We start from the raw sequence: 27,339 nt of genomic DNA on the forward strand, positions 1-27,339 counted from the left end.
TGCAAGAGAGTGTTCCTGGGTGGCTGTAACTTACTGTTCTGCCCTCGCGGCTTAGGATGCGCACTGTCACTGCAACTTTCCTGCCGTCAAGTTGCCGCGATGGGGCACCCACCCACCCACGCAGACAGGCGTATCAGCCTGGCAGGCCATCATGACGTAGGTCCTGGTCACTTCAACTTTTCCCTTGCAGATGGTGATCGATTGGATTTGTACGCGCTGGGTTCTGGATCCTTTTCCCAATCAGAGCGACCCCTCAGCTCGAGTGAGGTGGTTGTCGTCCAGAGCTAGGTACACAGGGTGTTTATTCAAGCTCATGCAAAGCCTCCATCGTTGAACTAGTGGCACCATTGTACGTGTTGATCAAGCTTGTCGCGCGCCTCGCTGCGATTCTGGTCGCTCAACCCCTGTGCCCCTGCCTCCGGCCTACGAATACTGTAGTGCTACATGTACCCTGGCCCCTCTTGCAGCCCGTTGACCAGCCCAACCCCCGCGTGTATGACTCTGTGGCTGACCCATCTTGTCTCTACGGAGACGCCTAGTTTTGTTGATCGAATCATTGAGTTCTTGGCTAAGGGTGATCCACTTCGACATCAAGCCCGTACATCGAAAAAGATGGGCTGAGACATGGCGGCTGTGGTGCATGATGGGGGAGATGTTGTTTTTTCAAACGCCTAGCTCTAGTGTGCGGTAAGGGAACTGTTCATCTGGAACAGGACACAGAGCGAGCCTGACATCGCAAGGTTGGCTGGCCTTGGCGTCTTCACAAGCTTAAGTGAGACTTCGAGGGAGCAGGTGACATTTGCTTAAGTGAGACCGTGGAAAAATCATACATGTTTGCATCGGAGACGGCGCGCAGCTGGCCGCTCGCAGCACCGGGGCACAGCGCCCAGAGCTCGGGACCGTGATACGGGCCAAGGAAGCTGTCATGTTGCTTTCGAAGCTCGAAGACAAGGGTGAAGGGGTAAAGCGGGTCGTACATCTGCTTGCCTTGCGATTACATGTTCGCCCGCCAGTAGGTAAGGCGTTACCAGGTCATCCTCTGCTGCGCGCCCCACGGTGGGATGCCCTGATTCTACATGGTACTCTCCATCCTGCTCCGCGCTGCACCATGCTGGGTGACAACGAAATCCTTAAACAATGGCCACGGCCTTCCAAACGCTGTGTAGGACGATGACTACCCTCAGCTTCATGCGGGACCAAGCTGCTGAGTGCGGGTCTTACCCTACAAGACATTGAATCTGATAGGTGTAGATGAAGACGGTGATGGCGGAGCTCACACCACCGTTAACGGGGGGCCCGTGTGGCACCATCCGCCGCAACCTCCAATGTCCCATGTCGATCCCAGGGGTTTCTCGTGTCTTGTACCGTCGGTGTGTGGGATTTGCAGCTCGTGGCGAGCGGGGTCCCACCCCCTCCACGCAGCGACGGGGCCATCAGCTCTAACCACCGTATACACCATGCCTGTCCAAGCACAGGATCGGCCAGTCTGTCGGGACCCTTGCCTGGCACAGCGTCGCATGGCCCGCTGGTTATATAAGGAGGAGAAGAACCCCTTCGCTGCTGGGGTAAAGGTTCCTGCCGAGTGATGTAGATTAGTCTTGTTATGTCACATTGGTCAACAACACATTACGATGGCAGAACCAACCCAGGATCCGTATGTCACCCATCCAGTCGACATCATACACAAGAGTCTCATGTCATGCTGACCATATCACAGTCGCAAGACCTCTACGGCCCACGATGAGAATATCGAGAAGGGCAATGTTGAACCGCAAAACGATTCTGGTGCTCTGAGCAGAAACCTCGAGGCCAGGTGAGCTTCACAAGCATATGCATGGCGAATATTGAGCTGACACTCCGCTTAGGATCATCAACCCCCTCGAAGGCATTCCATACAACCAGCTGATGCGAGATGTGGAAACATTTTGCCAGGAAAAGGGCCTCTCTGAACACACGGCTGTCTTCCGTAAAGGTGCTCTAGTTGCGCAAAATCCTGCGGGCTACCGAGATATCACCGGATCCGAGCGCCTCGACGAAGCAGAGGTTCTTGTGATTGAAAGGGAGACCACTCACAAATGGCGCATGCCTATTAAGCTGTTCCTGACTATTGCTACTTGCTCCATCGGTGCGGCTGTCCAGGGCTGGGACCAAACTGGTGTCAACGGAGCCAACATCTTCTTGCCCAAGTACTACGGTATTGACGGCGAAGGCGTCGGTGACCAGCTCATCCTTGGTCTTCTGAACGCCGGCCCATACTTCGGCAGCGCTCTCTGTGGATGCTGGCTATCTGACCCCCTCAACCACTACTTTGGCCGCAGAGGTGTTATCTGGTTCTCAGCTCACTTCTGCATCTGGCCCCTCATCGGCTCGGCATTTTCTCACAACTGGCAGCAGCAGCTCATCAACCGTCTCCTTATGGGAATCGGCATGGGCGTTAAGGCCTCCACTGTCCCAATCTACGCCGCCGAGAACGCACCGGCGTCTATTCGAGGTGCTCTTGTCATGTCTTGGCGTTAGTATTTTCCTCAGCATCGACACCCCGTGCCAGAGCTAACATGTCCTGCACAGAAATGTGGACAGCATTTGGCATCATGTTGGGTACTGCTGTCAATTTGGCCCTCTTCAACCACGAACACAACTGGCGTCTCATGCTTGGTGCTCCCTTTATTCCAGCTGTGCCTCTCTTGTGTCTTATCTACTTCTGCCCCGAGTCGCCTCGTTGGTACATGAAGAAGGGACGCTACACTGATGCCTGGAAGGCCATGATCCAACTGCGCCACAATGAGATCCAGGTCGCCCGCGACATGTACGCTATTCACTCTCAGCTTGCTATTGAGCACAAGATTCTCAGTCGTAACAACTACGTTACCCGGTTCACGCAACTGTTCACCATCCCTCGCGTTCGTCGCGCAACACTCTCTGCGTTCACAGTGTAAGTACCTCAAGTCCACGATGGTAGCTCCGATAAAGTCGCAGGTCGGCTAACGCTTCATGCTAGAATGTTGGCTCAGCAAATGTGCGGTATTAATATCATTGCTTTCTACTCGACGACGATTTTCAAGGAAGCAGGCCAAAGCGATAAGCAAGCTTTGCTTGCGTCGTTCGGTTTCGGCCTCGTCAACTGGCTCTTCGCCTTCCCTGCATTCTGGACCATTGACACCTTCGGAAGAAGGTCTTTGCTTCTGTTCACCTTCCCTCAGATGACTTGGACACTTCTCGCAGCCGGTCTTTGCACCCTCATCGACAAGGAGAAGCACGAGACTCTACGGACGGCCCTCGTCGCGCTCTTTGTCTACCTGTTTGGTGCATTCTACTCGCCCGGAGAGGGTCCTGTACCTTTCACCTACTCCGCAGAGGTGTTCCCTCTTTCCCACCGTGAAGTCGGCATGGGTTTTGCCGTCGCCACGTGCCTCTTCTGGGCTGGCATTCTCGGCATGACTTTCCCTTTCCTCCTCAAGAGACTCGAGACCGTCGGCGCATTCGGGCTCTACGCCGGCTTCAACGTGGTGGCCTTCATCATGATTCTGTTCTGGGTTCCCGAGACGAAACAGCGCACCCTCGAGGAGCTCGACTGGGTGTTCGCGCTGCCCACCTCCCGCTTCATGTCCTATCAGGTGAACAAGTTCATTCCCTGGTTCATCAAGCGTTGGATTTTCTTGAACAAGAACGCCAAGCTCGAGCCTCTCTACTCCTTCGAGCAGCGCCAAGTCGCTGGTCCTACTCGGAGCGACAGCTCCGATGCCGCCGTGTCGGACTCGGAGAAGAGGGTCTAAGCGGAACGATATGAGTCGAACGAGAGCAAGCAGGTTCAGATACCTTCGATGAATGAATTATATAATGAAGTGAATGCTTTCAGGCATCATGTGTAGTGGACTGCAGGACTGTCGTGTTCGCGATGCTCGAGAGGGGCCATTGCACCGATTCGAATGCGCATCGGGGCTGCTTCCAGTTAGTGATATACCCATGCTTTAATTTCAGATTTTACACGAGTGCCTTCTGGTTAAGTTGTTCATTTCCTTTCAATACCAGTCGCGATCGTCTGGCGACAGTAAAATCAGTTGCTATTGGGATTCTTTTCTCGAAGACCGTTTTCATGCCTGCTCAAAGCCACGGATCGAGTCTTGTAAGGAGCAGCTCGGCCAACGTCATTCAAGCCACAAGCGGGAAAGTCATGCCAGGAGATTAGGTATGAGAGACAGTAGCTAATAAACAAGTCAGCGATTACTGTAGCATGGTTGGCAGGTCTGGGTTACGCGTGCTATTCCCGGATACAGGACATGATCGGAGAAGGATTCGCACCTCGTTCATTGCGGAGCCGAAACCCGTGATGCCTGTTGGCAGGTGCCATGCCAAGGGCCAAGAGTGCCAAAAGTTCTATAATTATCCATCTTCCGCGCGAACAATCGGACTGAATGTAAGCAAGTTTGGCAGGGCTGCAGATGTGGGGTCGGCACACTGGTCTAGGTACTCATGGTTCTCATCGTCCCGCCTAGCACTCGACCGCCATTTATACCGTGAACCGCGTACCCTGAATTTGTCCAAGCAGTGTTCGTCGATCTGGTCCCAAATCGAATCCCTCGCTTCTCGGCCAGATCCTTTTCCCCGCCACCTCCCGATTTCTGTTTATGTTCCTTATTTAGAGATCGACAGACTGGACTGAGTGCCTGCAGCCTGTCGTTCTCCATCACGCATGCCGAGCTTCCATCAGCCTCGTTTGTGTTGGTAAAATGATTCGAAAGTATCTTGGCTTGAAGGCAGGAATTCCGAATATGCCATACTTCGCAGACACAATGACGACGACTTCGTTCCCCGTCAGGCCTCTGCTGACCATTATGGAGCATCTCCTACCAACGTCCCTCCAATATGACGATCTTCGCAAAATCTTTGAATGACCGGTTCTCGGACTCGCCGCCATCAGTGGCACGACTTTCCATTGAAGGATGCGGATTTCTGCATTGGCATCGTCATGTTCATGCCCATCGCTCAAGATTACAATCATCCTCCTGACGAGAGTTATCGGCCTCAGTGTGCTCCGTACTGCCATGTGAACATATATATGACAATGCCAGTCAAGCTTGAGAATATCTTGATCCCCATCACATAACCAACATCAAAAACCATCAGAATCTTTACTTTACTTTTTTCGACACAAGGATATTTCCAATACTCTATCCACAACAGCCCATTGCCCGCCATGAAGACCTCAACTTCAGCCCTGCTCGCGGTCACAAGCGTGACATATGTTGCCGCTCAGTTTGATTGCAACGACCCTGGTGTTATCTGCCCGGACACGCAAGAGTGGTTTGACCGTTTGCCGGAGCCTCTGGTCGACTGCGATGCCGACTTCCGCCCCGAATGGGAAGATTGTAAGTGATGCTTCCTAGAAGTTCAGGCAACCTGGACGTGCTGACACAACCAAGGCCAGTCTACTATTGACTACTGGTTCGGTGATAAGGAGGACTGGAGCACCGACACGATCCACACGAACGGCGAAGATGGTTTACCGACGCCGTCCTGCCGTTGGTGGTTCTGGGAGGACGGCAACTGTCGGATCACGCACTGCTTCACCGATCAGGCGCCTGCTGGAGATAAAGCCATCTACAGCTACTTCAAGAAGGACTACAACGCCATCCGCGACAGGTGCCCGAGATTCCGGGCTGGCGGCTTCGTTACGGAGATTGGCGGCGACTTCAGGAACTTCCTCGAGGTTACCAATGATGAGGACAGCAACGGCGAAGGCGAAGTATCTGGGGACCCCGGCAAGGTGAAGCTGAGGCCCCGTCTCTCAGAGAATGGCTTTCAGACAGGCGACCTCACCCTCGAAGAATATGAGGAGTGGGCCGTCCACCGCAAGCCGTCCCGTGAGAAAACGACAAACAACAAGGATAACGTCCAGTCAAAGGCCAAGAGCAAGCGAGACGATGACGACGATGACTATCTGATCCTTTTCACGGCCAAGAACGTTCGACAGCCGGGGGTCTACGACCGTGGTCCCCGCATGTCGCCCGGCGTCGGTTACACTTACACCAAAACTGACGGATACTCGGTAACGACGTCGGTCAGCGCCGAGATTGGCGGTGCTTTCAAGATGTTCACCGCCGGTATCAGCTCGTCGGTCGAAGAGACCGAGAGCGTTGAGGTCAGCGAGTCGATGAAGTACGACGTGCCCTGCAACAACGGGCAGACGGGACAGGTGCACTGGCATCCTCTCTTTGACTTTTACGAGGTCGAATTCTTCCCCAGCGGCACCATTGCTGAGATCTGGCTTCCCGTTAAGGGCAGTGACGACTTTGCCGCTGGCGAGTTCGCCATCAACTGCCTTGGTTAAGGGCTTTGATTTCATCACGATAAGGGCGATATTGTGACTAAGGGACGTTTAATTTTAGTGGACAGTAAACCATAGCTAGAAGTTTGTGCCTAGGGTTGCTCGCCGACACAGGAATAAAGAAAATGAAATGTTTATTCCACATTAGGTGAAGGCTTTGAGAAGTAATTACAAGCGATAAGGACCTGGAGAATGATAAAGTTCATTAGATGAAATTTGAATCTGCAGGAGTATCATGATATCCTTGCCTTGTTGATTAGGTGTGTGTCTAGACATCTGTCTTTCGAGTAGTGATGAGACTCTTGGAGGTGTCATGCGCATGTCAGAGCGAGGGATGAGCAGAGTGTAGAGGTCTCTCGCAGGTAATATTCGCAGTCACTTGTTAGGTGCCTATGTAGGTGATTGGAATACATCTAAATTCTGGCCCTTCGCAGCCCTTACATACGCCCCGTGGTTCCAAATCCCAAACCAACCCCCCGTAGGTATCTTCTTCAGTAAACCTCCAATCATGTCTTGCTCTGGTAAACATTGTCCTCATGAATGAATGCAGTCCACTGCAGTCCTCATGAATGAATGCAGTCCACTGCAGTCGAAGGGCTGGAGCCTGCACATGATTCAGAAGGCAACTTCTCCGACGTGACTAGCGGATAGGTTCTCATAGCCATTGAGAAAATTGCAAGAAAATACCTAGAATAGGTGTGAAGATTGATAGAGGCTGGAGGCGAACAGTGGCGGGGTACCCAAAGCAGGTACCTGAGGTAGTGGGGTTTGACAACACTGGCTTGGCGAGCTGGACAGTCGCCCACACTACCTAGTCCTGTGTGGACGTTGCCAGCTCCCACTGGTCAAGTGGCATTGTCTTTCATCGTGACAAATCCTAGAAAAGTTTTCTTTTCGCCCTGGTGACTGTCGGTTCTAGCAATACTTTCCGTATTAGTTTTTCCGACTAATGTTCTCAATACGCCGCTTTAACGCCGAAACTTTTGGCGCCTCGCGCCGTCTCTGACCTAGAAGCACGCCAGAAGAAAAATAAGAAGACGAGTCGCACACGCACTGTCTGGCCTGAATCAGATTGACCGATTGCGAGTCATCAAAGTGGCCCCTGAGTGGAAAGCCGGTTGGCGGGTGGCCATTCAACAAAATATGCAACATCCAAACAAAACGACTTCGCGGTCAGCACGGCGAGTCGGTGAGAGCGCGGGACAGCCTTGAATGACACACCCATAAACAGCGGGTCTTGCGGTGATCAGTTCTCAATCGCATGCTACATGTACAACGCAGCCTGCACATCCCGTCCCTCAGTCAGCCATTGGCAATTGTCGACGATCGTGCCCGACCAGTGCGACCACTCGGCAAGATGATCACTTCCGTAGTCTGCACAGAAACCAAACCATACAGTAGGTACCTACGCGAACTGGCATTGCTGGCAACATTGGCTCCTGTGGATGAGAGAAGGTCTCCCATTTCCGCCCCTCTCCTCTCCCCAGGCCCACGACGCCGATCAGGGTCCATTCAGTGCGGATGTGCCTAAAGTACAGTGTCTAGGCTCCGCAACACGACTAGCCCCGGCTTTTCGGACTGGTACACTGCCCTCCCGACGATCGGCGCGAATCATGAATGCTCCAACTGCACTCGGAAGCACAGCACTGGCCATCGTTTCAGCGGACGCCCCGAACGATAACGCAATGGAGAGCGTTACTGGCGACAAGTATGCGACCGGTATCGGATTGCTCGGGATGTCTCGATGGCCAGCCCGACAGGACTACGCACAGGGGCAAAAGGACGGCATCGAGACTCAAGGTTCTATCTCGTCTACAGGCTGGGTGGGTGGACAGCCTGCCGCTTCGCCGCGAAGCGTGTCAGCCCAGTCTTGATTGGGTTTCTCCTTGGTTTCTGCAGGCGAACGGACGAGGCGGGCGGCATCTCACTCGAGCTGCATATTGAAACCTTAGCAGTCTGTCTGGCAAAGTGGCTAGCTCGATCCAACATTGGCATACATGTAGTCGTCGAGCAGATATCGAACACGTTGGCCTAGCTCACCCGCTGGTCGCCAGCCACCAACGCGTGCGTGCCCCGTCTTTCCTTTCCAGGGCATCATCTCCTATCGGATCGCCGCCGAAGTCGGATGGAGAGGCTGTCCATCCCCGCAATACAGAACATCTTTCTTATCATTCAACAGAACATCCCGAGATCATGCAGTCGCGCCATGATGAGCCACCTTTTCCTTGACGGCGCCGGGGAAGTCACACGATCTCTTTGTCCCTTATCGCTTGATAATCTTGACTGCTCATTGGATGCCTTCCCTTAGGATTCGAATCAGCACAAGCGGCTGACTCGTGTACTCGGGGCCCTGGAGGGACCATCCACCAAGCAGGTTTGGGTTATGCTGTTCGCTTCCCCAACAAGTGACCGAGCCGGGTCAGAATAAGGCTGTGGCAAGGCGACCGCAGCAGGGGATTTGATCATTTATCCCTTGAAGTTCGCAATCACTACTATGCTGCATGAACACTCTCAGGCAAGGCGGCGGCAGGCAACAGGCAGCAGCGGGCTCCGCGGGTCAGCTGCTATACGGCTGACCTTGTCGGTGTCTATTTCAAGCCCTCCGCTCGAGGAAACTGGGGGAACTGATGAATACTTCGCACCACGAGACCTGGCAAGTGTACGAATCCCCACATCCAAGGTACCCTTAACCCCAGGACTGGCGGCGACTGCAATCGTGGGGAGACCCACCAGAGGGCCATTACCCCCCCCTGTCAGCCGCTAAAAGGGGCCACTGGCAGGACCCCTGGAATGCCCAGGACCCCAGGACGAGGCGAGACTCTGGACTCGCCATGAGGATGCGGCCCATCCAATTCCTGTGATGAGAGGTGCGGACACGGGCGCAATCTGGAAAGGCAAGCGGAGGACCCGGACTGCCTGCACAATCCCTGGAAACCACTACCAGTAAGGTAGTCAGAGATACCTTTGGTACCTAAGGTACTTATCAGAACCTGATTACATGGCATCTACCTAGGTAAGGTACCTAGGTAGGTAGGTAGGTAGGCAAGGTAGGTAGGCACCTATCTGTCGGACCTGGTCTCTTCTTTCCACCTAACACCGTACTCCACTTCGCGGCTCTGTTGAGGATCCAAATCTAGACCTCCCGCCCTGTCCACCGCCATTCCCTCCGACCGGTTCGAGCACGAATCGTTAACCGTTTTCGTTGTCCGTGTCCTGTTCACAAGACCCTTGGTTTCAATGCTGTGACCCGCTTCCTGCCAGGATGGAGTCTTGCCCCCTATCCCCTGGCTGGTAGCCACTTGGCCGGCATGTGGCTTGTCTCTTGTCTTGAACCCTCGGAGACGGAAACACCAACGCCATGCGTCAGGCCCCCCCTACCCCCCTAAATGGTAACCTGGATGGCGGACTACACATCTTTCGCCTGTCAGTTCACGGCGGTGTGGAACCCGGCTTACTGACAGGGCAATGACTCTACATGGGTGACCAGCCATTGACAAGTCGGGCGGCGCGCTGGATGCCAAGTGTGCCCCCTGATTGCACCAAGGCTCGCTCTGGTGCCCCCTTTGGCTTCACATATAAAGACCATCTGCTGCTCGATTCAACGCCCCGCCTGCTCGTCGCTCGTTGCTCTTTTGTTTTTCTGTTTGGTTTCGCATTTTTGGGTAGAGCTGAAGAAATATTGTCCTTGCTACTGCGTGAGTCGTGCCTCATTCCAGCCTTTCACGATTGATGGCAGCACCACTGACAGATGTCTAGATACGTGTCCCTGTGATATACACCTTCACTCTCATTTGAACGACAGACTTTATAGTTGTTCCTACGTTCTCTCTTGCAGCGATCCAACAACTTAACGTCGGCAACCCGACTCGAGCTGCGACCGCCACTATGCACGGCTACAGCTCCTCCGAGGAGTCCGACGACCCCAAGAGGCCGAGGCCTCCGCCCGCCTCTGCAACGAGCACCACCGACAAGAAGGTGAAAAAGAAGAAGAAGGTGCCGCCACAGCAGTCGATCAACCACATCTGGAAGACGTTCCAGAAGCGCACCTTCAACAAGGCGCTGGCAATACTTCCCTTCGACCCCGTGCCTCCACCTGTGAGCCCCGAACGCCCCAATGAGCTCATGAGTGCGGGCTACGAGAGAGCCGTTGAGGAGTGCCGCCGCAAGGTCAAAAAGATCATCAAGGAGTGCCGCAGGGTAAACCAGCGCTACAGGGACCCGGGCTGGGATCTGGTAAGCAGAGCAGGCCCCTCGCCACCACATGTTCTGGCCGAACACGGAGCACGGAGCACGGAACGCTAACGCGGCTGCCCGCGCCACAGGATTGGGACCTCAAATGGTACAAGGGACACTGCCTCAACAGGCTTGGTGCCACGGATTGGTCGATCAACAAGGCCACCCTCGCCGACAGCAGCGCCTCAGTGCCCAAGGCTGTGAAGCGAGTCCACGAGATCTTCGAGAAGCCGACTTTCATGAAGAATGTCGACGGCAGAGACGTCCAGCAAGGCAGCATCGGCAATTGCTGGCTGATCGCCAGTTTCACGGCCCTGGCCAATGAGCCCGAGAGTCTGCGGCGGATCTGTGTGGAATATGACACACGTGTTGGCATCTACGGCTTTGTCTTTTACAGAGGTATGTAAATGTGGCGGCTGGCATTCGATCGACTGCATCAGGTACTGACCAGGACACAAGACGGCGAGTGGGTCTACTCCATCATCGACGATAAGCTCTATCTCAAGTCACCCACCTGGGACTCGAGGAGTAAGCAGCGGGAACTGCTACAGCAGATTGATCGCGAAGACCAGGAGCGCGTGTACCGTCAAACGTACCAGACAGGATCAAAAGCCCTCTACTTCGGCAAGTGTATCGACCAGAATGAAACCTGGGTCCCTCTTCTTGAGAAGGCCTACGCCAAAGCCCACGGCGACTATGCTTCGCTGGTGGGCGGCTGGATTGGCGAGGCCTTGGAAGATCTCTCTGGTGGCGTCACAGCGGAGATCTTGACGTCTGATATTCTGGATCTCGACAGCTTCTGGGATAATGAATTGTCCAAGGTGAACTTAGAATTCATGTTTGGCTGCTCCACGGGTTTGCTCGAATGCGGATATGGCGACCGTGTCGGTATCTGTGAGGGTCATGCCTACGTGATCATGGAGGCCAAGACATTGTCAACGGGGACGCGGCTCGTCAAGCTCAGGTATGTTACCCGACCTTCTGTTCCTGGTGTGATTTGTGAGCTGACACCCCAAAAGGAACCCGTGGGGCAAAATTCGTAAGGGTATCTGGGAGGGAGCCTGGTCCGATGGTTCTCGAGACTGGACTCCTGAGATCCAGGCAGAGCTAGGCCATCAATTCGGCAACGATTCAGTTTTCTGGATCTCTTACGAGGACTTTCTCAACAAGTTCCAGCATTTCGACCGCACGCGACTATTCAACGACCCAAAGTGGAGGTGCTGTCAACGATGGATCGGCGTCGATGTTCCCTGGAAGCCACAGTACAACGAGAAGTTCCAAGTCAAACTCACCAAGGACTCGCCAATGGTCATTTCCCTGTCCCAACTGGATAACCGGTATTTCAAGGGACTCCACGGCCAATACCGGTTTGAGCTTCACTTCCGTGTCCATGAGAAAGGTCGACCAAACGCCGAGGACTACATTGTCCGGTCTCACGGGAACTATTTGATGAGCCGTTCCGTATCTATCGAGATTCCTGACATGCCAGCTGGTGACTACAGCATTTTCATCAGCGTCAAAGCTGAGCGCTACACGCAGCTTGACTCTGTCGAGGACGTCGTTAAGCGCGAGTGTAAGCACCGCAGTGGTAACGCCAAGCTTGCACAGGTGGGCTACGCCTATGACTTGGCCCACAGCAAGGCCGCGGCTCATCTCGAGGAGGTCTCCCGCCTGCGTAAGGAGAAGGAACAGAAGAAGGCATCCGCACTGCGCAAAGAGGAGCGCCGGAAACAGTGGGAGAGGCGCCGTCTCACACGTCAGGTCAACAAGCAACAGAAGGCCAAGAACCTCGAAAAGAAAGAACGAAAGGCCACCAAGGCCAAGGAAGAAGCAGAAGAGGGCGACGATGAGGGCGGGGATGATGAGGCGGACGAGGGGACCCAACAGGACCGGAACGCCAAGGAAGCCCCGAAGGTCATTACCCAAGAGGAACCCCCTGCTGAAGATGAAAAGGCGACGACTCCATCACCTGCACCGTCCAAAAAGGCTGCCAAAAAGGTCGAAGAAGTCTCGGACGGCGAGTCATCGGATTCTCCTATTGAGGACCACGAGCTCTTGTACAGCGACGATGACTTCGTACGCAAACCCAGGGCAAAACCCGCTGGGCCTCCCTTAACCAAAGCCGAGATCTACGAGTCTGAAGACGAGAATGCACCTGACCCGTGGAATGCCATCTGCGTCATCGGTGTTCGCGTCTACACAATGGACGAAGATCTCGAGCTGAAGGTGGTCCTGGAGGGTGGCGATCTCGAGGAGGGCGGTATGGGCAAGAAGGGCGGCGCCGACCTAGATGACGCTCAAGTCAACGCTGGAGGAGAGCGCGACAACGAGGCTGAGCCGGAACCTGCGCCGGCCCCTTCGTCCGTCCAGGGAGATGGTGATGCCGACGACGCGCCCGAGACCGAAGATCAAACTAAGCCAGAGGATGACACAAAGTCGGAAAGGAGCTCTGGCAGTTCCGACTTTGACAAACTCGACTCGGGCGCAAGTACTCCAGGTGTGCTCGTCACACCACAGCCGACACCGGCAGAGTCTGAGAAGGAGCTCTGCTAGAGATGTCCATCTGTGCGAATGTTTGACGAAACCCACATGATTGACTTGTGCGACTGCAAAGATGAACACGACAGGGTGTTTCTCTGTATCTAGTCTGCGAGCTTTGTTTTTATCCCTTTACTCAGACGCATGGCATCCCATGAATTTTGGCGCTTTCAAGTTGGTCCCATAATTATAGCATCACCTTCCTTTTCGAGCATGGTCATTCTTCAGCTGAGAAAAGGTTGCACGGAGTGCTTCCAACGAAGAAATGACACAGAGCGCTGCGGGACCCTGATGATTGATGTGGACATGTACGATGATTCTTTCCACCTGTGCTGCCAAAAATGAGTTCCCAGCCTGTGAGTATCCCGCCGCGTGAGTTGCCGGTCAACCGGCTATGGAGCCCGAGCCGGGTAATGGGAGCTCAGTCACTCAAATTTGATACCTACCCACCAACGGCGACGTTGACGAAAGCCCGGCCGACATCGCCGGGGCGTCTTGCGGATGGATGGCCCTAGCGTAAGGGCTATGGGGTAATCGATTCCACAGGACCAGGCTCATCTCACCCACCCAGAATCCATTCAGTGAAGCTGACAGCCCTACAGCAGAGACACTACAGGGTTTCAGGATAGCAAGAAGTCCATATAACCAGCCGCGGGCTCCACCCCGAAGGGCGTGGACATCGCTTTCCGCAGGGCTCATGGACCCCAAACCGCTTGCGTGCGATGACTCTTTCAAGGCGTTGCCAAGAGGCCCCATCCGATGTCGCCTAAGTAAGATCCTTTAGATCCATGTTTGTTGAAATGAAAAGCTTGCGCTTTCAAAGACATTGAGCTGTTCTGAACAGGTCAACTGACAGCATCAGTCCCGCGGAACTCGGCTCTTGAACTTGCATTGTTTGTTGTTTGAGTCGACGTCCACTAACCAAGATGGCCTCTGCTCCAGAAAACCGCCTCGAGCTGGTGGAGACGGGCCGAACATTTCCTGTCCCTCTTGACTATGAGCCTAGTCGCGATGCGCCATCAGCATCGGGCTCTAGGCAATCGGCCGACGTGGAGAAGAGGGCGACAGCATGGCTTTGCGTTGCAGGAAGCTTTTTGTTCTTGATGCCGTCTTTTGGTGCATACCTAGCCTTTCCCCCTTTTCGCAGGACAATCTTGCTGACAAGCGCCAGGCATGATGCAATCTGTGGGCGTCATTCAAGCCTACTTGCAGTTGAACGTGCTTGAAGACTATTCTGCCCGTGATGTCGGCTGGATCACCGGCATGTACACCTTTCTCTCCCTCTTCCTCGGCATCCAGGTTGGGCCTTTGATGGATCGTTATGGTTCCCGCCGCCTCGCCCCCGTTGCTGTCGTCCTCACGATACCGACATTCTTCCTGCTAGGTGAGTGTACCGAGTATTGGCACTTTATGCTCTGCCTTGGTCTGCTCGGTGGCCTTGGCTCCGCCGTCGCCTCGACGGTCGCCATTGCCGTCGTGGGTAAGCTCTTTGTTCGATACCGCGGCCTCGCCATGGGCCTAGCCCTCACTGGCTCATCCGTGGGCGCCGTGATCTTTCCCCTGATGCTGCGTTCCGTGCTTCCAAGCTGGGGCTGGCAGTGGTCCATGCGAGGCCTCGGGTTCGTCATCACAGGCATGATGGTGCCCGGCGTTGGATGCCTATACCCCTTCCCTAGTCTCATGGGTTCCATGGACGCCGGTGTGCTGGCCGCCAACACGGATTCTACCGCCAGACCTGCTCAGCCTAAAAGGAACGCCGCCCTCAACTTCACGGCCTTCAACTCTCCTCCGTTCTCCTTCGTCACGGGTGCCTTCTTCATGCTCGAATTCGTCATCTTCGGCGTCACTGGCATTCTGCCCACGCTCGTGACTTGGGCTGGCTTCCCTGCTGAAACGGGCTACAATCTCATCGCCATCATGAACGGCTTCTCGTTTGTGGGCCGTCTTCTCCCCGGCGCAGTCGGTGATCGCCTTGGCCACCTCAACGTACTCCTCGTCATGATCGTCTTCACCTTTGTCAGTACAGGCGTGACGCTTCTACCGTTTGGGGCCCGCCATATTGAAGCCCTCTACGCCTTTTCCGCCTGCTGGGGCCTCGGATCAGGATCCTTCCTATCTCTTGTGCCAGGTATGACCTTGTTCCCCTTAAGCTATATCAACGCAACTCGTGCAGAATAAAGGCTGACAATCGCAGTGTGCATGGGCAAGACGTGTGAGCCAAAGGACTACGGGCGCTTCTACGGCACGATGAACTTTGTCGTGAGCTTCGCCGTGCTGATCACCGTGCCCATCGGCGGCCAGCTTCTCGAGTCTATGGGCTCCACGCCGCTGGCCGGGTTGTACATGGCTATCGTCACCCTTGGCGGTGCGGGTCTTTTCGCCGCTCGAGCGCTTCTCGTTGGTTCCTGGTTTGATATGAGGGCAAAGATTTGAAGCGTACGGTTTTGACGCGCGTAACACAGCCAATCCTGGCAATGAGCATGGCATGATAGTAAAGGTATCAAATCCGAATACTGAATGGGTAATAGTAATATGTTCTTGCAACGAGAATTTGTACTGGCAGGTACGGATTGCACGTCACGACTCGAAGCAGAGCTCAGGCTGAAATCTCGTGGGGTGGATCTGGAATACCATCCATGTAAAGTCGTAATATCTCGCATTGCAGATCAATGTCGCGGTACATTGAAACTGATTAACAGGGCAGTAGATGGATTGTCGTAGGCAGGAAGCCGTCTGCTTAGCCACCTGACCGCGATGTGTGATCAAGAGTTTCCATCAGGTAGTATTTATTCGAACTATACATCAAAAGCGACGCGAGATGTCAGTTCCAAGCGCGGAATCATTCTATTTTCCATGTTGGCAATCCCCTGGCTTAACAGTTTCCCAGTCCCCAAGTCTAGAGGCTGCCTAAAAGGTATTTACCAACGCCATGTTCCGCAGTAGCCCTGTGCACAGGTAAAGACGCGATTCTATCCCAGATACCTTCTGTCTGCCCCTATCGAGCACCAGAATGGGGAAAGAAAGAGAAAAAAGGCTGAAAGAAAAACAAGTCAACAAATAAAATAGAAACAGTGTCAATAAGACTACCACGCAGTCTCCGAGCTAGGATGTGAGCTGATTCTAGAACTCTCGTCGGAGTTTGAGCGCTCATGAGGCCTCCTAGCTTGGGTCATGCGGGATCTAATGGCCCGGTCGAGATACTGATCCATGTCGCCGCGAGCAAATATGCGTTCCCAACGAAGTTTGAGTTCGCGACACTCCCGTCTGTGTCTCCGACGCATCTGGGCTGACTGTTCCCCGTACTCATGCGTAGCTCCGCGGAAGCCTCGACCCTGTTCTAGGGCGTCGCTCTCGACACCTTGCCTCATGTGCATCTCTCTGAGCTTTCGTGCGATGTAACGAGAAATTTCTTCATCACGGAGTCTCTGCTGCCACAAGTTGCGCTCGATGTCGCGAGCGGCCTCCCTTTCCCGGTCAACATGGCCCCGGAAATGATTGATGCATAGACCCAGGGCAAGTGTTGGATCAGCCTTCTCGAGTGGGCAACCTTGAACAATGCAGTTGTGATCGCGGCAGAATGCGCGAGGCTGTTGTGAAAGCGCCAGGCAGCTGCCTTGCCTGCACTTGTGGTCGCTGCAAAAGTTGCCCCTCTGCAGCTTGGTGTTGGCACAGCCCGGTGCCTGGCAGCCGTGGAGGTCACAGTACCCGCCTCGGGTGTCTCCGCGGCGAAAGCAACCGGCAAAGTTGCACTCGTGCGCCTCGCAAAAATGGGAGTTGTGGTTTGAGGCATCGTGTACCGCACTTGAACAAGTGCCGACGCGGCAACAGTGCCGGCTGCAGAACTGGCTGGGCGGTTCGGCCAACTGTTGGCGCTCGTGGGGACAGCCCTGGATGTTGCATTTGTGCATCCAGCGACAGTAGCCCCCTCCAATGTCTGTTGCTCTGTTGCATTGTTGGTGAAGACATCTCGTCACATGGTCAAGGCAAGTCTCTAGGCTGTGACCCTTTGCTTTGTGACACCCGGTGGAACTGCACACATCTAGTGTTGCAATGTTAGCATTGGCAGAGGCACTGACAGCCACCTCATCAAACTCACGGTCAGAGCAGACGAAAGGGTAGAGGGAGCTTGGTGGGCTGAGAGGAGGGTTCCGACAGCCTTGATAGCCGCAACGGAGGTCTGTGACGATGTCAGGGATGGCACACGACACAGTGACTAGGGGGGCCGCGGGAATTATTTACGGTCTTTGCAGTAACTCGTTCCAATATCCTTGGACTTTTGGCAAAACTTGACGGGATCGTCATGAGTCGCACGACAAGTGTCTGAGGGCCGAGTCAGTGCCAGGTATTGTGTGAAACGGAACTTAGTACGAGATGAAGAACTCACGAGCCCGGCAGTAGTTTGAGTATACACGATGGCCGCGGAAGCTACGATAGCTGTGCTTCACCTCACATCGAGGATGTCCGCATCTGTGATCATACTTCTTATTTGTGTGGTGCATCTCAGTCTCCAGTTTGGCGGTGGTGGTTTTTGGCAGGCAGCGAATAGCGGAGAAAAGCCCAGGGCATGTTCTCAATGCAGTGCGAATGATGTGGCTGGTATGGTGGAAAGAAGACGAAGGGTTTGTACAGGTCAGGACACCTTCAGCTTAAGTATCCTACATACTAGGTAAGATAACCACGAACTGGTCTGGACGTAGGTAGGTCCGTACAATGGGGTCATCAGATGACATAGCAAGAGCAGTAGGAAAGGGGCAGTGCATTCGGGGGGTGTAGACAATGAACAGGCAAGGTGAATTATCATGAACAGTACCTAGGGAACGGAAAAAAAGAGACTTGGTGAATGTAATGTCTGGTGAATGCGATTGTTAGCCGAATTCAGCTGTCTAGGGTAGCTAGGTAGACCAAGTAGGGGGTGGGGGTGGGGGCTGCGCTTGAAAAGGGAGCACATCACGGGCAGGATAAACCCCCATACAGGGTCCATTGACTGATCAATCGCAGGGTGTTGCCTGAACGGGCTCAACATGACTAGGATCCTTCGGAGACCAGGTTGGGAAGCTGAAATATCAACATTTCAACTCTGAAGGATCCTGGCAAAACCGCAAGGGCGAAAGAATGACGTGCATAAGGTAGGTGTGTTCGAGGAACAGCGCGGGATGGCTCTGCGGTCCGAACCAGCCAGATGCCCATCTGAGCCATTTACTACAGCCTTATTCATGCAGGATGTGCCTTGGACTTGCTGTCATGGGCGCACGGGACACGCTCATGCGTGAAGCCGACTTCTGGTCCTTTTCCCTCTGGGGCCCCTTCGTTGAACCATCTTGTAAGCTCTTCTCATTGACACGACACCGAGACACCACTGGGATGCGCCTGCACTGGGAAGAAAAGCCTTTCAGAGAATTCCACAGGCCACGGGATCTTGTCATTGGCGTGACATCAACCTTGCATGGTAAAATCGCAGACGAGGCTCTGTCGAAGGCTGCATCGGCCCATGCGAACTCGGTAAGCAAGGTCAGCAGTCGACGCCAAAACGCTGCAAGTTTTGGTGTTACTCTGACATGACTTGCAGGCTGAGTACTTTTAGAGCAGAGATGGGAAGAAGAGGCGCAGGAAGGCCACCCTCAGTTGCCAGTTTGGGGGCCGACAATCAGGCTGGACCAAGCCACTCTCGCGCCTGGTGGGTGCACCACGCATTGAGTCGGCGATGGCTTCACACAGCAGTAAACATATCAAAGCGCCTGCCAAATAGAACGGCGTTTGAGTTTGGCTCTGAAGCCGCTTTGTAGGCAAGTGGGAGACGCAGGACGGAACGTCCAAACATGCCGGGATAAGTAGGTAGTCGGCCAAGGACTAAGAATTCCTCTGTCCAGCCAGCGCACGACGATATCTTGCGACGCAAGTGTCGGCGAACACCGAATAATGTCAGAAATACGCCACGATGAATTGCGCATCCGTCAAGATAAGTCTCGTGCCGCATTGATTGCGTTGGAAGTCGGCCACCGGACTTCTCCTGCAAACGAACATGGAAGATACACAGCATATATGCGCCAAGAAAAGGCGACCACAAGTCGTATATTGGATAGAGGAGACCGGGTTAGCCGTGAGATGCAGCCCTTTCGGTATCATCAGTCCTGGATGGTCTGCCTTGTCCCAACTCGCAGCCGATCATTCGCCTGGAGGTGGTGCCCCCCAAATTCCACCCTCATTAAGAGGCGGCCGGCTGAAGATTGGTACTGCTTCGTATTGGCCTTCAAGTTGTGCGCAGCATGTGATGTTGGGACAGAAGACATGGGTTTGGGTGGCAGCCTTGGGATGTAGAAGAATTTTTATTCGGTGGTACGAGGCTATTTGGATGTTGCAGCTGGGGCTGCGTACGGTACTTTACCTAAGGTATCTTACTTTTGAAAGACTACCTACCTAAGGTACCTTTTTAGGTGGTAGGTCGGTAACAGGTAGATATGTATGCGACACTACAGGCAGCACAGCCTTCCCTCCACACCCCATGACCATCATGTTCGCGACTATCAGTCTCCGACCCCACGACCAGGCACCAGTCTCTCGGCTCCTTCGCTTAGGCAGCCCTCTTCTTGCACTTGTTCTTGACAGGCTGGGGCGGGTACACGACGATGCGGTCGATGTCGGCGCCCTTGAAGTCGAAGCCGTTGGACAGCCCACCAATCTTGATGGTGTTGTTGGAGCCAGCCTCGAGATCCAGCAGCAGTGGTGCCGAGGCAATGATGCCCTTGTGGGTGTCCCTCTGATACAGCGTCTCGAGCTCCTCGACCTTGCCGTTGACGACGACGCTGCTAATACGCCTCAGCTGCCACGTGCCGTTGATGCGGTCGGGTGTGCCACCGGGCTGGTCGCCGAAGCCCATGTCGTCCGTGTTCTGGTAGTAGAACGAGACCCACTGCTTGCTGCCGGCACCCTCGATGCCGCTGAAGGTGACGGTGCTGTCGTTGCCGTAGATGCCCGTCGCAATGCGGCCGTCGCTGGCAAAGTTGGCCTCCTGGAGCCAGGCGTTGCCCTCGAGCTTGGCGTCGACGACCAGGTACGAGGTGCCCTCGATAGGGGTCACGACACCAGTCTCGACATTGAGGTCGTAGACGTCGTGCCACTTGACCTCGAGGCTGCCCTTGTCGTCGTCAATCTCAATGGGGAGCCAGATGTACCTCGCCTCCCAGAGCGAGTTGAGATCCCACTGGTCACCCATGTACAGGTACGTCGTCTTCTCCGTGCCCTCAATGCGCAGCGAGAAGCCGCTCTGTGAGCTGTAAGTGCGCGTGTACGGCTTGGCCACCATGAAAGGCTGGCTCCAAGGTCCCTCGAGCTTGTCGGCGCGGAAGGCAACAACGTTGTTGGGCCTGTAGCCCGTCTTGTGGCTCATGAGCGCGTAGTAACTCTTGTCCGTCTGGAGAATGGTCGGCGCCTCAAGATCGTACTTGTTGAAGCGGAATGTCACCTCCTCGACCTCTGTGATGTTCTCGTTAAAGACAGAGAGGTAGACGTCGCGGCCCTCACGCCTGTCGCCGTTGGAATAGAGTGCGTAGGAGCGTCCATTGCCGTAGTTATCGGTGAAGAGGCCAAAGTCCTGGGACCAGTTGCCGAGGGGCGCCGTGGCGTCGACAAATGTGTAGGGGCCCGTGATGTTGGGCGAGACGGCAAGACCCTGAAGAAGGAGGCTGTACTTGCTATCGTCGGCGTGCCACCACATCTAGTGCTGTTAGCGAACAGGGTCAGAGTAGGTCACTGCGCATCGGCCGACATACGTGGTACTGCTGGGTCTCGCGGCTGTACACAACCTTGGGCCTCTGGATGATCATTTCAGGTGAGATAAACTCGTGACCCTCCTCAGGGACTACCGTCATTCGTCAGTAAACACTCTCACTGCTAGTTCGCAGTCTACAGAGGAAACGTACTGAGCGCAAGTCCATGGTTCTCCCATGTAACGAGATCGTCTGAGCTGTAAACCGAAACACCACCACCCTCCTCCTGGCCCTCGATCTTGTATTCGCCGAACCAGAAGAACTTGCCCGTCTCCTCCTCCCTGGTGACACCACCAGCGTGGGCGTTGACGAGGCCCCCATCGGTATCGATCCAGCGGCCGCCGGGAACGATCCACCTTGCCGCCGCAAGGGAGGAGAACAATGCGCCGGAGCACAGAATCTTAGAAGCAGCAACCATGATGGGCGATAGTAGACGTGAGATGGCAAGTCGTCTCTGCTTACACGCACGTCCTGCAAGAAAAACCTGCTATCCAAGGCCTCTTATACTGATCGGCCAGGACCACGGCAGCTTTCTTTCCCCCCTCCTCCACATCCACTCCGTTTCTCTGCTTTCCCAAGACGGAAGCTTGCTCGCACCTCATATGACGTTCCATCAATTCACCGGCATCCACTGGCCCGAGGACCGAATACAAACCAGGGGTGGACCATTCAGCATGCCTAAGGTACAGAAGGACTGGGGTGCTAGACCCAACCTAATCTGTATCCAGGTTTCTCCGCCGTTGGAATCTCTCACTCTCCGCGTGGGGTAGCGTCTCTCCCCATTCATGCTAAATGTGACGTCGAACCCCAGACCCAGCCAGTCCCAGTCCGACTCTAAACCCCAGTTTCGATTCCCTTCTCGCCACCTAGCTATCTTGCCACAAGAACAGCTCACGAGATGAGACGAACAGGCTGGCTAGGAGGCACAGGCACAGGCACAAGCACATGCAAACACAAAGATCTCGGGCCATCACCGCCCAGCGGTCATCGCGCTGGCCTAGAGGAGCCTGTCCGAGACTAAACATGCAAGCCCAGAAGACGTTTTGAAAGCGGGGGAGCCGGAAGCTCGCTCCAACTACCGCGGGGCGGCGGGCTCCCGTACCAGGGGTGGCTATTGGACCGCCTCCACGGACGAGCGCCGATCGTGGCTCTGCGCCTCGGACGACGGACAGACGGACGTTTTCGCTCGGCTTGAATGCAAGCGAGGCAGTCGGTTTTCTTTTAGATGAGGCACAAATTGCTGATGCTCACGCAGCCAGGTACCAGGTACCGCTTGCTAGTTTGCATGCACAGCGAGATGAAGATGGCCAGAAATCAATTCCTTTCTTGGAAAACGTGGAGATGAGGAGTGAATGCGGGGAACCCCAGAAGTCCGTCTTGAGGGGGTTAAACGAGAACGGTGACAGCTTCTGTCACGATGGCTTCGCAGCTGCAGCAAAGACCTCAAGATTTCGTTCCTGGCCCATCATGGTCCCAGCACTCCTCCCCTTTGGCCGTTCCCAGCCCCATGCTTCGACCCCTTGACGCCACCCACTGTATCCCCACCATCATCAATCGTCAACAACATCCCCGCAATCCTAGCCTCCTTACGAGGTGTGCACGTCAGCCTTGGCAATCGCCTCAGTGACCGCCTCAATCGCAGGGTCTGCCTCGCTCTTCTTCTCCCCGGACTCCACCCCCGCTGACGCAGCCTCGGCGCCAGAAGCAGCGGCGGCCTTAGCAGCCTCCTTCTTAAGACGCTTCTTCTCCTTCTCCCGCTCCTTGGCCGCCTTCTTAGCAGCTGCCTTGGCGGCCGCCTCCTCCTTTTGCTTGCGCACCTCCTCGCCGCCAAATGCCTCGCGCCACTCCTCAATCTTGCTCGCGGGGATTTGCGAGAACAAATGCTTCGCCTCGCCCAGTTTCTGGCCGGGCTTGATCGCGTCTGTGACCCACTCATCCGGGATCGTCGGCGTAGGCTCCACGCCTAGCTGCTCAAAGATGGCCTTGGACGTCACGGGCATGTATGGGTTCAGAATGCTGGCAATGAGCGCAATCTGGTTGAGTGCCAGGCCGATAATGGCCGCGCAGCGATCAGGCTCTTCAGTGAGAAGCTTGTTGTCGAGCTTGTTGTCCTGAAGCAGCTTGTTGCCGAGGCTGTGGGAAAGTCAGCAGTAGGCTTACGTGCGTGAGTTGTACATGTCACTTACGCCGAGATGGACAGAATGCTCCTGAGACCATCACGGAACTTGGTCCCCTCCATGTTGGTAATGTACTCCTTGAGGTTCACGTTGACCTCCTTGACGTGGTTCTTTAGGTAGTCGTTGAGACCAAATTTGGTGTAATCGGGAACGGTAGTGTCAAGCTTGGCCTGCGCAAACTTGATGACGCGCTGGCAAAAGTTTCCGAGGTTCTTCAGCCTGCGAAAGGTTGTTAGACTTCAAATTGAGGCGTGCACGGTACGGGTACACGCACAATTCGTTGTTGTTGCCATCTACCAGCTCCTGCCACATGAACTCCGAGTCTGACGTCTGTGATATGGTCAACATCAAGATCATATTGCTCAGTGGATCGCGACTACGAACCTCCGGCCGGCGCGAGAGCAGGTAATACCTCCAGACATCTGAAGGAACGCCAGTCTCCTGGACCTGGTTACCGAAGACACCGACACCACGCGACTTGCTGAATTTGCCACCCTCATAGTTGAGGTACCTATCAACGTTAGCACCTATTCTGCAGTCTACTCGACGAACTTACTCAGTGGCAGAGATCTTGTGAACCTTGGTCCAGTTCTCATTGGTGCCGAGTTGCGACGCGGGGAAGACGGTGCTGTGGAACTGGACGTTGTCTTTGCCGAGGAATTGGTACTGTGACGTTGCTCAGCCGCGCGCTTCACATCAAGATTGCAAAATCACCCACCAGCTTGACCTCATCCGGGTTCTTCCACCACTGCTCCCACTTCTTGCCGGCGAGGTCGGCCCCGTCGGTATAGTTCTTCGTGATCGAGACGTAGCCAATGCAGGCATCGAACCAAACATCTACCGCATGGGTCAGCAGTGAAATGTGATAAAACAAGCCCTCAGAGCAGCTTACAGAAAACCTTGGCCGCATAGTCCTCGCCAGTAACATCTGTAGGAACGGGAACACCCCACTTGAGATCTCTCGTGATACCGCGCGGCTTCAGTCCCTTGTCGATCCACGCCTGAGTAATGGTCTGGGCGCTGGTGCTCCACGCGCCCTCACTGCTCGCCTTCTTGAACCAGTCAATGAGCGGCTCCTTGAGCGCATCGAGACGGAGGAAAAGGTGCTTCGTCTGCTTCTTGTCAGGCTTGGCGCCGTCGAGCTTGCATCGAGGGTTGATCAACCACCCGGTGGCCTTCGCAGCAATGTCATCGTCGGGCTTGGCATTGCCGGCCTCAGGCTCGGGTTCAAGGGGATCGAGAAGGTTGCCGCACCTTTCCAGTTATTAGCTGATCTTATTAAAGACGAGGTTGCATGGTAAAAACAGAAGCGAGGCGGCGGAACTCACTTGTCACACTGGTCGCCACGGGCGTCGTTGTAGCCGCAGAGGGAGCATTCACCCTCGACAAAGCGATCCGCCAGGAAGCTGTGGTGAACCGGGCAGAAGGGCTGGGTCGTCTCGCGCTCCTCGATGTAGCCATTTTGCCACAGCTTGCGGAAGATATCCTGGACAATCTCGGTCTGCTGCTCGGTCGGAGTGCGGCCGAAAATGTCAAACGACAGGTTGAACCATTCATAAATGCCCTTATGGACGGCATGGTATTTTCGGCACAGGGTCTCCGGGTCGACGCCCTCCTCAAGGGCTTTGGTCTCGGTGGCAGTACCGTACTCGTCGGAGCCGCAGATGAAGATGGTCGGGTTGCCGCGAGCGCGGGAGAAGCGCGCAAAAACATCGGCGGAGAGAACACTACCGATGACGTTGCCGAGATGGGGCGTGTTGTTGACATAGGGAAGGGCGGAAGTGACCAAGACGTTGTTCTTACCCTTGATGGGGAGAATTGGCTCGGCGGTCGCCATGACGGCGGGAGTGGTGGTTGTGGTAGACGCGTTGCTGAGGGAGTCTGGCAGCCAGTCCGAGCAATGGACAGGCAGGAATCTAGGTCGAGGCACGAGATGTGTATGCCGTGTCTTCGATTGGACCTTTTTCGGTGCCTTTGTGACGAGTGGGGGTTTTGCAAAATTGCAGTCGACTGCAGATGGGGCCTTTGGAGGGGGGAAGGCACACCGGAGCCAGAGAGCTCGAGGAAAGAGTCACAATCACAGCCAGTCAGTTGCACAGTCACACGGTCGCAAGGCGGGGCAGGTCTCTTTGACGCCATACCAGCGGGTCGCGCCTCTCTGAGGCGGCCAAAGCCACAGAAGGGCAACCCCGCACTAGTCTCCTTTGGGGATGAGGGGTCCTTGATCCTTGGTTTGGGACAGAAGGTGCTGATTGACCCGAGCCGATGATGAGTTTTCGAGCGTCCAAAGCCCAGATACCCGACAGACACCAACAACACAAGGCGGGCCAGGCCAGTGAACAGTCAAATCTCCATTTTAATTCGCTTCGTCACCCCACCCAGCTACCTATACACAGCACAGCACCATTGGTTCTCGGTCTCTTTACGCACCGAAAGCCTCCTCGTATCCGGTCATGCAGTATCGGTAGCGCACCTTGGACGCCTCGACGCCCTGCATCGCCGTCTTGAGACCCTCGGCGCTGATGGGGATCTTCTCCACCCACGTGAAGAGCTTCTTCTCCGCCGCAAGATCCAGCATCTCAAGCGTCTCCCTCCTGCTGCCCAGGTGCGAGCTGCCGATGAAGCAGCCGTTGGGCAGGAAGTCCTGGTTGCGGACCTCGAAGCCGCCACCGCCGGGAAGGCCAACCGACACCCACTTGCCGTGAACAGCGAGCAGGGTGAGGTAGGTGGAGAGGTCAAAGCCTTCGGAGGACGAGGCCGTGTTGACGATGAGGTCAAAGCTCATCTTGTGCTTCTCGTTCCAGTTCTCCTCGGCTGTTGCGATGTAGCCGTCGGCACCCATCTTGAGCGAGTCCTCCTCCTTCGAGCGCGAGCGCGAGATGGCCCAGACCTCAGCGCCCAGCGCCTTGGCGAAGAGCACACCAAAGTGACCGATGCCACCGATGCCGACGATGCCGACCTTCTTGCCAGGGCCGGCGCCGTTGCGGACGAGGGGGCTGTAAGCCGTCAAGCCTGCGCAAAGCATGGGAGCGGCAACCTCGCTGGGAAGACCGTCGGGGATGGGGAAGACCCTGTGAAAATGTCAGCCTCAAGTGGCCATTGTCCTCAATAGCAGCACGTGTGGGAGTGCCGTCGATGACAACTTACCAGTGCTGGTGGGTGCGGACGTGAGAAGAGTAGCCGCCCTGGGAGACGACACCAGAGTCGGGCCATGTCGCGCCGTAAGTGTCAAGCTGGTCCTTGCAGTAGGTCTCGTTGTCGTTCTTGCACTGCTTGCAGTCGAGGCAAGCCCACGATTGGGCGCCGACGCCGACGCGCTGGCCCTCCTTCACGGTGGTGACCTTGGAGCCGACCTTGATTGCCTTGCCGACAATTTCTGTGATGGTTCATTAGAGACGTGCCGCCGCCGTAGAAAGAGCCAAATGAAAGCTTACCGTGACCAACAGCCAGGGGGTAGGGTTGCGCGCCCCAGTCACCACGGACGGTGTGGACATCGCTAGAGCAGACGCCGCAGCACTCGATCTTGATGTCGATGTCGTAGTCACCAAAGGGCTTGGCGTCGAACTCCTGCTTGTGGAACTCCTGCCAGGTATCGGCGCCCTTGACCTGGAAACCAGTGAACTTCTCGGGATAAGGCATGTTGGCGTCTGGGATGTGGATTGGCAGTGGTGGAACGGCACAATAAAGTGTCTGGTCGATGGCAAGACGTGCAAGATGATTGGGATTAGAGAGGGCACAAATTTCGAATGGGAAGAAGAGAAGAGGGAGGAACAGGAGGCAAGTCCAACGCGGGACGACAGGCCGCCCAATATTTAAGAGACCACAGTTCAATCCCAATCTTTCCCCTCGTCCCTCGTTCATCAACCACCGAACCCCCACCTAAGAGCTGTGACCTTGCCCCGCGTAGTCTCTTTCTGGAGACGCGCCCACCTTTCGCTGGCCCCCAAGCCACAGCCCACGGCCAGCCCAGCGCCGAGAAGGGGCAGACGTCGAGGAATGGGGGAGCATGATGCTGCTCAGTTGTCCCACGGTGGTTAGGGGGGTGTACCCAGAGGTCGACTCCATCCAGCACACCCCAGTTTGCTCCATAAATTTGGCTCGTCGGCCGCCGCAAAGACCAGCGATTGGCCTCGTTCCATTTGTGACGCTGGCCAGCCCCGCGCAGGCCCCACTCAGGGATGATAAGCTGCGAAGCCATTGTCCCGGTGGATGTTCCGATCTAGTGCCGATTTCTCCGGTCAATCAGAACCAGCCCCCATCAGAAAAACTTTTTGTAAGTATCCGCGTATCCAGACAAACCAGC

General features: G+C 55.2%; 8 protein-coding genes across 8 annotated transcripts; 4 read left to right on the forward strand and 4 right to left on the reverse strand.

Moving 5' to 3' along the window:
• Positions 1–1,600: 1,600 nt before the first annotated feature.
• Positions 1,601–3,988, forward strand: VDAG_09734 (major myo-inositol transporter iolT). Its single transcript, XM_009654593.1, has 5 exons — positions 1,601–1,654; positions 1,718–1,813; positions 1,866–2,512; positions 2,569–2,932; positions 2,999–3,988. Exons 1-5 carry the CDS (start codon positions 1,632–1,634, stop codon positions 3,771–3,773), a joined length of 1,905 nt encoding a protein of 634 aa, XP_009652888.1. The 5' UTR covers positions 1,601–1,631; the 3' UTR covers positions 3,774–3,988.
• A 1,206-nt stretch (positions 3,989–5,194) lies between these two features.
• Positions 5,195–6,328, forward strand: VDAG_09735 (uncharacterized protein; the record flags this gene model as incomplete). Its single annotated transcript, XM_009654594.1, has 2 exons — positions 5,195–5,366; positions 5,421–6,328. The coding sequence occupies 2 exons, from the start codon at positions 5,195–5,197 to the stop codon at positions 6,326–6,328; spliced, it is 1,080 nt and encodes a 359-aa protein (XP_009652889.1).
• A 3,882-nt stretch (positions 6,329–10,210) lies between these two features.
• On the forward strand, positions 10,211–13,111 carry VDAG_09736 (calpain clp-1; the record flags this gene model as incomplete). The annotated part of the gene is made up of 4 exons (XM_009654595.1): positions 10,211–10,558; positions 10,648–10,957; positions 11,018–11,522; positions 11,578–13,111. 4 exons carry the CDS (start codon positions 10,211–10,213, stop codon positions 13,109–13,111), a joined length of 2,697 nt encoding a protein of 898 aa, XP_009652890.1.
• A 796-nt stretch (positions 13,112–13,907) lies between these two features.
• On the forward strand, positions 13,908–15,619 carry VDAG_09737 (riboflavin transporter MCH5). Its single transcript, XM_009654596.1, has 3 exons — positions 13,908–14,212; positions 14,268–15,224; positions 15,291–15,619. Exons 1-3 carry the CDS (start codon positions 14,023–14,025, stop codon positions 15,527–15,529), a joined length of 1,386 nt encoding a protein of 461 aa, XP_009652891.1. The 5' UTR covers positions 13,908–14,022; the 3' UTR covers positions 15,530–15,619.
• Positions 15,620–16,179: 560 nt separating this feature from the next.
• VDAG_09738 (uncharacterized protein) lies at positions 16,180–17,816 on the reverse strand (the record flags this gene model as incomplete). Its single annotated transcript, XM_009654597.1, has 3 exons — positions 16,180–16,983; positions 17,193–17,273; positions 17,760–17,816. The coding sequence occupies 3 exons, from the start codon at positions 17,814–17,816 to the stop codon at positions 16,180–16,182; spliced, it is 942 nt and encodes a 313-aa protein (XP_009652892.1).
• Positions 17,817–19,664: 1,848 nt separating this feature from the next.
• VDAG_09739 (galactan 1,3-beta-galactosidase) lies at positions 19,665–21,277 on the reverse strand (the record flags this gene model as incomplete). Its single annotated transcript, XM_009654598.1, has 3 exons — positions 19,665–20,807; positions 20,863–20,951; positions 21,013–21,277. 3 exons carry the CDS (start codon positions 21,275–21,277, stop codon positions 19,665–19,667), a joined length of 1,497 nt encoding a protein of 498 aa, XP_009652893.1.
• A 1,168-nt stretch (positions 21,278–22,445) lies between these two features.
• VDAG_09740 (methionyl-tRNA synthetase) lies at positions 22,446–24,873 on the reverse strand (the record flags this gene model as incomplete). Its single annotated transcript, XM_009654599.1, has 8 exons — positions 22,446–22,992; positions 23,046–23,255; positions 23,311–23,366; positions 23,421–23,547; positions 23,593–23,702; positions 23,755–23,873; positions 23,929–24,290; positions 24,365–24,873. The coding sequence occupies 8 exons, from the start codon at positions 24,871–24,873 to the stop codon at positions 22,446–22,448; spliced, it is 2,040 nt and encodes a 679-aa protein (XP_009652894.1).
• A 501-nt stretch (positions 24,874–25,374) lies between these two features.
• Positions 25,375–26,675, reverse strand: VDAG_09741 (NADP-dependent alcohol dehydrogenase; the record flags this gene model as incomplete). The annotated part of the gene is made up of 3 exons (XM_009654600.1): positions 25,375–26,107; positions 26,184–26,412; positions 26,471–26,675. 3 exons carry the CDS (start codon positions 26,673–26,675, stop codon positions 25,459–25,461), a joined length of 1,083 nt encoding a protein of 360 aa, XP_009652895.1. The 3' UTR covers positions 25,375–25,458.
• Between the last annotated feature and the right edge of the window lie 664 nt (positions 26,676–27,339).

Source organism: Verticillium dahliae, genomic scaffold, assembly GCF_000150675.1.
Source record: "Verticillium dahliae VdLs.17 supercont1.27 genomic scaffold, whole genome shotgun sequence".
Taxonomy (NCBI): domain Eukaryota; kingdom Fungi; phylum Ascomycota; class Sordariomycetes; order Glomerellales; family Plectosphaerellaceae; genus Verticillium; species Verticillium dahliae.

What these genes read in the sequence shown, in the direction of transcription:
- VDAG_09734 (XM_009654593.1), top strand. Translation starts at nt 1,632, where the DNA reads ATGGCAGAACCAACCCAGGATCC. An exon ending in GCAGAACCAACCCAGGATCC is followed by an intron (nt 1,655 to 1,717) that starts GTATGTCACCCA and finishes ACCATATCACAG; the next exon opens with TCGCAAGACCTCTACGGCCC. An exon ending in TGCTCTTGTCATGTCTTGGC is followed by an intron (nt 2,513 to 2,568) that starts GTTAGTATTTTC and finishes TGTCCTGCACAG; the next exon opens with AAATGTGGACAGCATTTGGC.
- VDAG_09737 (XM_009654596.1), top strand. Translation starts at nt 14,023, where the DNA reads ATGGCCTCTGCTCCAGAAAACCGCCTCGAGCTGGTGGAGACGGGCCGA. An exon ending in GTTCTTGATGCCGTCTTTTG is followed by an intron (nt 14,213 to 14,267) that starts GTGCATACCTAG and finishes GACAAGCGCCAG; the next exon opens with GCATGATGCAATCTGTGGGC. An exon ending in CTTCCTATCTCTTGTGCCAG is followed by an intron (nt 15,225 to 15,290) that starts GTATGACCTTGT and finishes TGACAATCGCAG; the next exon opens with TGTGCATGGGCAAGACGTGT.